Source organism: Sapajus apella, unplaced genomic scaffold (genome assembly GCF_009761245.1).
Source record: "Sapajus apella isolate SASKATOON/1434 unplaced genomic scaffold, GSC_monkey_1.0 scaffold53, whole genome shotgun sequence".
Lineage (NCBI taxonomy): Eukaryota > Metazoa > Chordata > Mammalia > Primates > Cebidae > Sapajus > Sapajus apella.
Genome location: NW_022436993.1, coordinates 1 through 12,797, shown reverse-complemented (window position 1 = coordinate 12,797; position 12,797 = coordinate 1). Strand labels below are relative to the sequence as shown.

Here is a 12,797-nt window from a genome sequence, read left to right as displayed (position 1 = left end):
AAAAAAAAAAAAAAAAAAAACCTTTTTGAAAGCAGAGGTTATGCAAGGAAATGAAAACTTTGAATTCAGAAAACTATCATTAATATCTTCAGACAGGTAAGAGAGGATGCTTAGATGAAACAAAGCAAGATGCCTTTTTTGAAAAAGATAAAGGAAATTTAGGCCAGGCATGGTGGCTCACACCTGTAATCCCAGCACTTTGGGAGGCCGAGGAGGTGGGCGGATCACGAGGTCAAGAGATCAAGACCATCGTGGCCAACATGGTGAAACCCCGTCTCTACTAAAAATAGAAAAACAATTAGCTGGGCATGGTGTCATGTGCCTGTAGTCCCAGCTACTTGGGAGGCTGAGGCAGGAGAATTGCTTGAACCCAGGAGGCAGAGGTTGCAGTGAGCCAAGATCATGCCACTGCACTCCAGCCTGGCACCTGGCAACAGAGCAAGACTCTGTCTGAAAAAAAAAGAAAGAAAGAAAAAGGAAACTTTCAGAGAACCAAATAAAGAGCCTTTGGAAATTAACAATATGATAACAGAAATGGAAAACTCAATAAAGTCATAAGAAGATAACATTGAAGAAATCACTCTAAAAGCAGAATGAAAAAAAGAAAGAGATAAGTGGAAAATAGGAGAAATAAGAATGATAAAATAAATGGATATAAAAATATGTTTTAGCAGGAGAGAAGAGAAACAGTAGATAGGACACAACCTTTAAAAAGCATTTCCAGAACTAAAGAGCATGTGATTTCCATTTGTAAGGTTCATCACATGACCAGTACAGTAGTCACCCCTTGTCTATTGTTTTGCTTTCCATAGTTTTAGTTACTCAGGGTCAACTGTGACTCAAAAGTATTAAATGGAAAATTCCAGAAATAATTAATAACTTTTAAATTGCATGCCATTCTGAGTAGTGTAATGAAATCTTGCACCATTCTGCTTTGTCTCACACTGGATATAAATTATTCCTTTGTCCGGTGTATCCACACTGCATACACTACATGCCCATTAGTTACTTAGTAGCTGTCTCAGTTTTCTGGCTTAAAAAAAAAAAAAAACATAGCATATATAGAATTTGGTACTATTCATCATTTCAGAAATCAGCTGGGAGCCTTGGAATGTGTCCCCTTTGGATAAAGAGAAACTACTGTACAATTGATTATTCTACACTCACACTCAGGAACAGCCTCATCCAATTTCAGAACACTATAGAAAAACAGAATATGCAACAGGCTTCCATTTTAAAAAGAAAGTGTACCACACAAAGAAATCAAGCATCAGAGTGACATCAGACTTCTCAACCACAACACTGGAAGCTAGAAGAGAATGGAAAAACGTCTTCAAAACTCTGAGGGAAAACCATTTCCAATATAAAATTCTGTGCTACCAAATTATCAATACATTTTGAGCATACATTCTATGAGTACATTTTCTGAAAACCAAATTGTTAAATTTTTTGCTTCCTGTATCATAAAGAATCCTGGCTGGAAGACAGAACAAACACAAACTGGGTAACTGGAGGGGAATGTTAATAAAGACTTTACTTTCAAAAATCTGATCAAATCATAGAAAAAACATGGCAGTGGTGAAGTGAGGGATAGGAATCACAGGCCGTTACTACCCACTTGCCCAGAGAGGAATGAGTTTTTATTATAGATTCCTAGTTACACCTCATTATGGTCAGAGACTATAGTTTACATCAGTGGCCCCCAATCTTTTTGGCACAAGGGAACAGTTTGTAGAAGGCAAAGTTTCCATGGACCAGGGGGAGGAGGATGGTTTCAGGATGATTTAAGCACATTCCATTTATTGTCCACTTTATTTCTATTATTATGACAGTGTAATATATAAGAAATAATTATACAACTCACCATAATGTAGAATCAGTGGGAGCCCTGAGCTTGTTTTCCTGGAACTAGACAGCCCTTTCTGGGAATGATGGGAGACAGTGACAGATCATCAGGCATTAGATTCTTGTAAGGAGCGTGCAACCCAGATCCCTCGCAGGTGCAGTTCACAAAAGGGTTTGCACTCCTGTGAGAATCTAACACAGCCTCTGATCTGGCAGGAGGTGAAGCTCAGATGGTAATATAAACAAGGGAAAGTGGCTGTAAATACAGATGAAGCTTAGCTCCCTTGCCCGCTGCTCACCTCCTGCTGTGAGATTTGTTCCTAACAGACAATGGACTGGTATTGATCCGTGGTTTTGGGTTGGGGACCCCTGGTCTGTATGGTTCCAAACCTCTAATACGTCTTTAACCTTATTTTACAGCACAGCAAAGCCATCTTATGGTGAATGTACATTTGAAAAAAAAATGTGTCTTTTATATTTGGTGGGTAGATGTTCTGTAAATGACTGTTATTTCCTTTTTGATTTTCTTAGAACTTACTAGATAGTTCTTAGCAGAACTATCATATAGTGAGAGATACATATTGAAATTTGCAACTATCATTTTAGTTTTTTCTATTTCTCCTTTCAGTCTTGTCCATTTTTGAAGCTTTGTTGTTAGGCACATATTCATTGAGGACTGTTGTGTCTTCGTGGTGAATTGACCCTTTTATCACTGGAGTCCATGTTTCTCCTTAACTCTGGTACTATTTCTCATCCAGAAATCTGCTTTATCTGACAGCAGTATAGCCCACTCTTGCTTTCTTTAGGGAAATCTTTGCATAATATGTTTCTTCTTTCCATCCTTTTACTTTTAACTCATCTGTGTCTTTATATTTAAAGTAAATTTCTTATAGGTAGCATGTAGTTATGTGCTGTTTTTATATGCATTCTGATAATTACTGCTTTTCAGTAGGAGTGAGTAAACCATGTTTTCTTAAAGGACCAAATAGTAAATATTTTGGGCTTTTCAGGTCATATGGTTTCTATTGCAACTACTCAACCATTACAGAGTGTGAAAGCAACATAAACAGTATGTAAATGAATGGGACTGGCTGTGTTCCAATAATTTATTTATAGAAACAGGAGGTTGGCCTGTGGGCCATACTTTGTGGAACCTTGATTAGATCATTTACCTTTAGTGTGATTATTGATATGGCTAGTTTTAAATGCTATCTTGCTATTCTGTTTGTGCCATCTATTCTTGGTTACATTTTTCTGCCTTCTTTTGGATTTTTAAAAATATATTTTATTATTCTCTTTTATTTCCTCCATTGGTTTGTTAGCTATACCTCTACTTTGTTTTCAGTAATTACTCTAGGGTTTTCAATAGGCATCATTATCGTATCACATTCTACCTTCAAATAACGCACCACTTCATATGTAACATACAAGTTTCTTAACAGTATTCTTTGATTTTTCCATCCTTTATGCCATGTTGTCATGCATTTTTCTTCTACATTTATATACCTCACAATGCATTTTTATTATTTTGGCTTTAAACAATTGTCTTTTAAATAGTTTTTTAAATGAGGAAAAATGTTCTACAATATTAATTACATATCTACTATTTCCAATACTCTTCATTCCTTTGGTGGATTTATTTGGGGAGGTAGTTAATTGACAACACTTCCCTTCAGCTGAAAAAATTTCTTTAACTTCTTTCTGGTTTTGGTTTTGTCTTTTTTTTAGGGTAGAGGTCTACTAGCAAGTGTTCTCTCTGCTTTTGTTTGTCTGAAAATATCTCTATTTTATTTTGATTTTGAGGAACATTTTCTTTACATATAAAATTCTGGGCTGACAGTTGTTCTCCTCTCCAGTTATTGTTGTTTTGAGACAGGGTCTTGCTCTGTCACCCAGACTGGAGTGCAGTGGCGTGATCACGGTTCACTGCAGCCTCAACTTCCTGGGCTCAAGCAATACTCCCACCTTAGCCTCCTGAGTAGCTGGGATCACAGACACATGCCACTATGCCTGACTGATTTTTATTTTATTTTTTGTAGAGATGGGGTGATATGGTTTGGCTGTGCCCCCACCCAAATCTCATCTTGAATTGTAACTCCCATAATTCTCACGTGTTGTGGGAGGAACACAGTGGGAGGTGATTGAGTTATGGGGGCGGGTTCTTTCCTGCAGTGTTCTCTTGATATTGAATGAGTCTCATGAGATCTGATGGTTTTAAAAATAGGAGTTTCCCTGAACAAGCTCTCTTTTTGCCTGCTGCTATCCTTGTAAGACATGATTTGCTCCTTTTTGCCTACCACCATGATTGTGAGGCCTCCCCAGCCATGTGGAACTGTAAGTCCATTAAACCTCTTTCTTCTGTAAATTGGCCAATACCAGGTATGTCTTTATCAGCAGCATGAAAACGGACTAATACATGGGGTCTTGCCATGTTGCCCAGGCTGATCTCAAACTCCTGGGCTCAAGCAATCCTCAACCTTCCAAGGTGCTGGGATTACAGCTGTGAGTCACCACACCCAGCTTCAAATTGTTAAAGATATTCCATTGCCTTCTGGCTTGCCTTATGCATAATGGAAAACCAATGATTTTCTTATCTTTGTCCCCTGCATGTAATATGTCTGTTTTCTCTAGTTGTTTTTAAGATTTTCTATCACTCATTTTTAGCAATTTGGCTATGTGAGATATTTGTGTTTATCTTACTTGGTATTTGTTAACAATTTTGTATCCCTGAGTTTATAATTTTCATTAAATTCGAAAACATTTCAGCCATTCTTCCTTCTAATACTCTGCTCCTTCAAGGATGCTAATGGCACATATGCTAGATGGCTGGTGCTGTCCCATTACCACCATGGCTCTTCATGTTTTTAGCCTTTCTCCCTGTGTTTTATTTTCAATAATTTCCATTGTTATGTCTTCAAGTCTGCTGTTACTTTATTTTATTTATTTTTTTTTTTTTGAGATGGAGTTTCACTCATGTTACCCAGGCTGGAGTGCAATGGCGCGATCTCGGCTCACCGCAACCTCCGCCTCCTGGGTTCAGGCAATTCTCCTGCCTCAGCCTCCTGAGTAGCTGGGATTACAGGCACGCACCACCATGCCCAGCTAATTTTTTGTATTTTTAGTAGAGACGGGGTTTCACCATGTTGACCAGGATGGTCTCGATCTCTTGCCCTCGTGATCCACCCACCTCGGCCTCCCAAAGTGCTGGGATTACAGGCTTGAGCCACCGCGCCCGGCCCACTTTATTTTTTTTAATGCTAATCTGTTAAGCTTATTGATTGGATATTTCTTTTCAAATACTCTACTTTTTATTTGGTGTTAGGCAAACTTTTGTATCTTTCGTTTCATTTTATTCATGTTTCTCTTTGAGTCCTTGATATAAAGGAGCATATTTATAAGCAGTGATTTAATTTTCTTATCTGTTAATTCAATCAACTGTCATTTCTGTGTTTTTTCCCTGACTGATCTTTCTCATGGTATGTGTCACATTTCCCAGCCTCTGCGCATGGAATCATTTTTTATTGAATACAGAGTATGTGCTGACAGCTGTTGTGAGTTCTCCGGTCTTGTCTTCTTAGTGTAAAATAATTTCAACAAGAGACACACAGCAAAGGAGATGTAGCATAGACTAATTTATTGAAAAAGAAAAGGAACATTTTGAAAGCTAGGTGCAGAATGGACAGTTCACCCCGAGAGAGACTTCAGGGCGGTCTGCTCATAAGGATGAGACAGCAAAGACTGCATGAGGGATGCTCCCTTTATGGGAGTCGTCCATGGTTATTGACAAGTGGGTGGGAAGAGGTGTTGCTAGTAAGCGTGTTCTGGGTGGTCCTCTCGGTGCACTTGCACAGTCATGGTACATGCTGTTCATACATCACATGTCTCATAAGCATCTTAAATCTTCACCCAGGGATGTGTTTTTTATTATTATAATGAGCAAAGGGTCAGTCTAAGGACCAGTAAAGTCAAAATGTGCATGTTCCCTACAGGGGAAATTCCCTTCTGGAGACAGCATTGTTTGAATGGGCTGGAGTACACTGTGAATGCTGAGGCTTACAGTGTGGACTTTACAGTCACCAGAGTTGCCACACCCTGAGGAGTGTTGAATTTCTTTTGCTAACCAGTTAAGTTTATTCTGATCAGCTTAACCCTTTTAAGACTTGCTCTTAAACTTTGTTAGGGAAGTTCTGGAGTAGTCTTTATGGCAGGGCTTGTTTAGTCCCACTACCAAGGCATGACTACTCACCCAGTGTCTCTTTTGAATGTGCTGAGGATTCAGCAAGGTTGTTCCCTTGAGCTAGTCAGAAGTCATGTCTCCCAGCCCCACGTGAGGTCTGTAACTGCCCTGCTCCTGGCAGTAGTTCTCTGCCTAGCCCTGTGGAATTTTACCTGTGCATACCCAGTTAAGCCTTCAGTCAAAGACTCAGTGGAATCCCTTTGCAGATTTCTGCTGCTCTTCTTCTGGGTAGCTCCTGCTTCCCAGGTATTCTCCACAAAATCCTAGCTGCACTGGCGTCTGGTGTCCGTCTCCTCCTTTTAGATGGCCATCCCCTGCCTGGCTCCACCTCCCTGGTCTGCAGAGCTCCTCTGGGCAGAAAGTCATGGCAATCACGGGGCTCACTGCATTTTTCTCTCTCAAAGATCATGATCCTGCATTGCCAGTTGTCCAATGTCTGAAAACAATTTTTCATCTGTTCTGTCTAGTTTTCCAGTTGTTTACAGTGGGAAGAGAAATCTGTGGCTCCATTGTGGTCATGATTGACTTTACATGAAGATTACTAATTTAATATTGTTCAGTTTCATTCCAATTAAGGAAGCCTGGGGCAAGGGTCTATCTGCAACACAATCTTAGATTCTAAAACATTAAAGTGTTGGGTGGTTCATGGTCAGAGGTGAAAGGACACTTATATCTGCTTTCTGATCGTGAAAAGCATGGGATTTTCAGGGATAGCTTTATAAAAGAAAACAAGATGATGGTTTTATATACTAACCACCCCTCCGTGGGGGGCCTCCCTTAGCCTCAGGCCAAAGAAGCTTTTGTTAGAACAATGTCATTCTGTTCCACATATTACAGAAGTAGGGACATTTGTCATGGGAACCTGAAAAAAAGTTAGCATTAGAGTGTGTTTACAAAATATGTGACATTATATGCATGTACAGTATAGATACACTTTACACTCATTTTCTTCTTTTTTTTTTTTAAATAGAGACAGGGTCTTGCCATGTTGCCCAAGCTGGTCTTGAACTCCTGGGCTCAAGTGATCCTCCCACCTTGACCCCCCAAAGTGCTGTGATTACAGGTGTGAGCTACCGCACCCAGCCTGTGCCCATTTTCCGGAGCTAGACAATCTCCTCACTCTCATTCCAAATTGTATTCCTAAAATTCCTGCCTACTTTCCCCAAACTATTTGAATAGAAAGTCGATGCTATATTCATATATACAAAGCACACATAAGCACACACATTCATATACATGCACATGTACATACACACAGTGTACAAAATTCCTGATGTGATGACAGTATCTTCCCCCAGCGGCACAGATTTCTTTAAAATAAGAGACATTTAAGGAAAAAATGATTACTGACTCTCTAGTCTAGTTCACTTATATTACTCTTATGTCTCATCACCCTGGTACCGAAATTGGCCTTCCTCCCTTCAGAGCAGGGAAGAAATGAACATCGTCGGCGTGGTGGCTGCCAGATTTCACTTGGGAGGTGGGAGGGCGCCGAGGAGACAGATACTTTGAAGTAGAGCTAACATAACTGAAAACAAGGACTGAAGCTCTTTCTGTGTAGATTGTTGCTGTTTTCTGTTGGATGTGGGAGAATAAACGATTCTTTGCTGTTCAACATAACCCTTTCTTTATTCATGTTTGACTGAACAGAATTGTCTATTTAAAGTAAATTGAGCAGAAACAATTATTGGCAAGAGTCCTCATTTAAAAAGTGCCATCTTAACTCATTTCTGCCCCTCTGCTGCCCTTCTGTGGCTATTTCTTGTAAGGGCATCTCAGTGCTGCATGGGCTGGGGGGCAGGTGCCGGGGGCGGGGCGGCGGGAGGATTCTTGATTTCCCAGGCTCCGCTTTCCCTAGCATATTTTCCTGAGTAAATTCAGTCAAGCCCAACTTTCAAAACCTCCCAATTGTGCAACAAAATACTCTAACAAAGTAGGAGGGGACAAACGACTTTCCTCGGTGTCCGCTTCCTGGTCCTGCATGGCCCCACCCTCCCAGGAACCCTTACGGGGCTTCGCCATCCAAGCAAACTGCCCTGCCCCCAATACAAATGTGCTCTTTCTGTACACGCCTGGGATGACCTCCAGTCCCAGAACAATAGAATGTGATCTGCTTCCTCCTCACTATGCATTATATAATCTGCGTCCCTCCAACCTCCAGAGACCGCCCCAAACCCACCTCTCCCAGGAAATATGCTAGACCACTTCCAAACGCAAACCAGTGTCTCAGCATTTATCAAGTACGTATGCACCCGAAATAAAGTGTCTCTAAGTAATCTGAACATACATCAGGTACCAAATGCTTAAATTTAGATAATCTCGTAGATAATTACTTGAAAAATTAATAAAATATATTGTAAGTATCAACTTTATTAACCTATGGTGTTTGATAAGCAGGAATCTTTGCTTAAGTTGGAAAAAGAGATCAGAGGAAAACAGAATGTAAGCCCTTGATTGGAAAACAGGCTCATTATCTGGATGTGTGGCCTCGGTTTACAGGGATAAAATGGTACCCATAGAAATGGCTGTTCTGAGGACTGATGGAGATTTTGCGTGAAGAGATTTAACATGTGCCTGACATCGACTAAGATTTCCATAAAGTGTTAGCTAGTGGTAATAGCTACTGTTATCCTAAATATTTATATCTCCAGAAGATAGGCAAAGACTTTTATAAGCTGATATAGCTTTGGTTTTCACTGTAGAACTGTACAGCAAATGCTAGTGAATTTGCATATGTTTTTTCAATTGCTGTCTCTTATAGATGATATATTTTGTTAGTTTTTCTTTTGGTTAATAGTATTTTGTTTTAAAGGAAAATTAAGTCACATTCAGAATAAATTTGCTTAAAAGAAATTTGTCGCTAGATTTATCTTCTAGTTAAGCCGAACTGAGAAAGCAACAAAATTAGCAACTCAATGAAATAGCAGGCTCAAGAAAAAACTTCCACTTTCAACTGAGTTAACAAAGTAATCTGGTATCACAATGCTCCATTGAAATGCAACATTTTACGCTAACTTTTTAAATTTTTTCTGGTATCAAAAATAGTGCATTTCTGTTGTAAACAAATTTTAGAAAATATGCAGCAGACTTCAGACCATTGGTGATCCCACAGTTAAGAGCCAAATCTTCTTAAATACTAGTGAACTAATGACTGTCTTTTTTTGTAATCTAAACTGGTGCTGCCTAATAGAACTTTCCATGACAATGAAAATGTCTTCCATCTGTGCCCTCAAACATGAGAACCACTAGCCATGAGTGGCTCTCAAGTGTCTGAAATGTAGCTAGAACAAATAAGGAACTAAAGTTTTAATTGTGTTTAATGTTAACTAATTAGAATTTATGGTTTTTAACATGTTTCTCAGCTTTACTGAGGTAAAACTGACAAATCAAAATAGTATATATTTAAAGTAAATAACATGACAATTTGATTTTGTATGCATTGTGAAATGATTCTCACAATCAAGTTGAACAAATCCATCACCTCACATCATTACCTTGTGTGTGTGTGTGTGTGTGTGTGTGTGTGTGTGTGTGTGAAAGAGACAGAGAGTAGAACACTTAAGACTCTAGCTCTGTCACCCAGGCTGGAGTGCAATGGTACAATCTCAGCTCACTACTACCTCTACCTCCCAGATTCAAGTGATTCTCCTGCCTCAGCCTCCTGAGTAGCTGAGACTGCAGGTATGTGCCACCACGCCCAGCTAATTTTTTTTATTTTTAGTAGAGACAGGGTTTCACCATGCTGGCCAGGTTGGTCTCAAACTCCTGACCTCAAGTGATCCACCCACCTTGGCCTCCCAAAGTACTGGGATTACAGACGTGAGCCACCGCGCCTGGCTACTGTCAGCAAATTTCAAGTAAGCAGTACAGTATAATTAACTATGATCACCATATGGTACATTAGATTCCCCAGATCTTCTTGACCTTATAACTGAAAGTTTGGACCCTTCCATCAGCATCTCCCCATTTTCCTCACCAGCCACTGCTCTACTATCTGCTTTTATGAGTTCAACGTTTTTACAGTTTGCATATGAGTGAAATCATGTGGTATTTGTCTTTCTGCGTCTCACTTCCTTCACTTAGCATGATGTCCCTCAGTTCATTCATGTTGTTGCAAATGTTAGCATTTCCTTCTTTTTCATGACCAAATAATATTCCACTCTCCATATAAACATTTTATCCATTCATCTGTCAACTAATATAATTTTAATTTAAATGTTCACATGTTGCTAATGCCTGCCATATTGGACAGTACAGCTCTTGATGGATATCTTTATGATATTGGGAACTTAACATTGCATGGGGAGCATTTCTCCATATTATTAAACATCCTGGGAAAACATAATTCAAATCCCTCTTTATTGAATTATATGAAAGTATTATGATTAATTTGAACATCACTGATTATGAGGCAATTAGATTTTTTCATTTTAACTCTAATAATAAAGTTACAGTAAATCACTTTGTACGGAAATATTCCTTGGGATACGTCCTGAGAGATAAGTTACTAGGTGAAAAGGTAAGAACATCTTTAAGGCTCTAAACACATGCTGCTACGTTGGTTTCCTGAGATGTTGAATCTATTCTACTCCCACCCACAAGTATTCCAGAGAACCTGCCTCTCTGCACCCTTGTCAACATCAAGCATTACCCAATCCTCTAAAAAAAAAAAAATCTTTGCTTAATTGACGAGCAGAAATGAGATCAAGTAGTTTGAGTATTTTTGTCCTTGATTGGCGATTGTGGTGTTCATGGATGTGGGCCTCCCAGATCCCCTGCTAAGGGAAGATTCAGCTGCAGTTGTGTGATGAGCAGACAGCACCTGCCACCTGCTTCAGGATCAGCCTCAGCTGCAGGCTGTTCCCTTCCAGGGTGGCCCATGCCCAGTGACACATGAGTAGAAGCATGTGGACCGGGCATGTGGGTCCAACTTGGACATCTCTGATGGACAGTGCTCACTCAGGAGCTCATGGCTGGGCCACCTGAGGAACTGCTGGGTCTGCATCTCACGCGGATATCTCCATCTGCCCGTCCCGCTTCCCCTCTCCCCATTCCTTTCATAGATGTGGATCTCTGAGGAATATCTAGCACCCCAAATCCATCTTAACATCTGTTCCTGGAGAACCAAATTGCAATAGAAGTGATATTGGACTTTTAAAATTTGTTTACCTTTTTCTGTCATGTTTGTGTTGAGAAGGATTTTGAGGCCACTTTCAGGCAAGCAGGAAAGAATGTGAATATCAATGAATACATTTGAATCAAAAGATTTGTTATGTCTGAAACAATAGAAAATGTAATAAATGGCCAGGCACTGAGGTGGCTGTAATCCCAGCGCTTCGGGAGCCAAGGCAGGAGGATCACTTGAGCCCTGGAGTCCAACATAGTGAAACCTTCTCTCTACAATAAGTACAAATAATAAAAATGGTCAACATAGTGAAAGGGAGGATTACTTAAGCCCAGGAGGTTGAGACTGCAATGAGCTATGATTGTGCCACTGCACTCCAGTCTGGGTGACAGAGTGAGATCCTGTTTCAAAAAAAAAAAGGAAAAGTAATAAAGATAGAGATAGACGTATTTGACTTAAAACTTTCTGCGTATGAAAAACACCCTAGGCTGGGTACAGTGGCTCACGCCCATAAGCCCAGCGCTTTGGGAGGCCAAGGTGGGTAGATCACTTGATGTCAGAAGTTCGAGACCAGCCTGCCCAATATGGTGAAACCCCATCTCTATTAAAAATACAAAAATTAACCCGGCATGGTGGCACGAACCTGTAATTCCAGCTACTGGGGAGCTGCGGCAGGAGAATGCTTGAAGCCAGGAGAACCGAGACTGTGCCACTGCATTCCAGCCTGGGCAACAGAATGAGACGCTGTCTCAAAAGAAAAAAAAAAAAGTGGATAAAAAAAATTTTAAGGCACAAACTCAAATGACAATAGACAAAAGTTTAATATTTACCTCTAAAGAGACCTTACACGTCAAACTAACCCAAATACAGAAGACGTTGCACTATCCTGTCTTATGTGCCTTTTTTTTTTCCTTAAGACAGAGTCTCACTCTGTTGGCCAGGCTGGAGTGCGGTGGTGTGAACACGGCTTACTGCGGCTTCCACCCCCTGGGCTCAAGTGATCCTCACACCTCAGGCTCCCAAGTAGTAGGAACTAGGGGTGTGCCCATCACACCTCGCTGATTTTTACTTTTTGTAGAGATGGGATCTTACTTTGTTGCCCAGACTGGACTCAAACTCCTGGCCTCAAGTGATCCCCCTACCTTGGCCTCCCAAAGTGCCGGGATTACAGGTCTGAGCCCCACACCTGGCCTGCGCCTATTTCTTCAGGACGTAAAAACATTCGTGGCATCTCCTCTAAACACCTTTCCAGAAACCCTTCGGGACTGGGCTCTTTCTCTGAAACATCAGGTAGTGCAAGATGAAGATGGTCTTAAAAAAAAAAAGGTCTTTTTGAAGAAGCTTAACAAAAATGAGATTGCAGCTTTGCAGGGAAAATCATAGTTCTTCCAAACCTTCCATTCCAACAAGAGTGAGAAAGTGAAGTAAACTTGAGTTGGGGTCCCTCTCCAACAACAAAATCTCACCTAACCCTGATGTCTTCTCTCTTTTACAGCCTTGATCACTGATGACCTCACAGATGCGATTATCTGTGCCAGGAAAATTGTTAAAGAGACAGAAGGAATGAACTATTGGTAAGAGTCTTTCCTT

At 40.3% G+C, this 12,797-nt stretch overlaps 1 protein-coding gene across 1 annotated transcript in view; it reads left to right on the top strand.

The window, feature by feature from the left end:
- LOC116527058 (lysozyme-like protein 1) overlaps positions 1 to 12,791 on the top strand; it is a 20,209-nt gene extending 7,418 nt beyond the window's left edge. The window contains 1 exon segment of the mRNA XM_032243766.1: positions 12,703 to 12,791. Within this exon segment, the coding sequence (XP_032099657.1) occupies positions 12,703 to 12,785 (83 nt within the window). The 3' untranslated portion in view covers positions 12,786 to 12,791.
- The last annotated feature ends 6 nt before the right edge of the window (positions 12,792 to 12,797 follow it).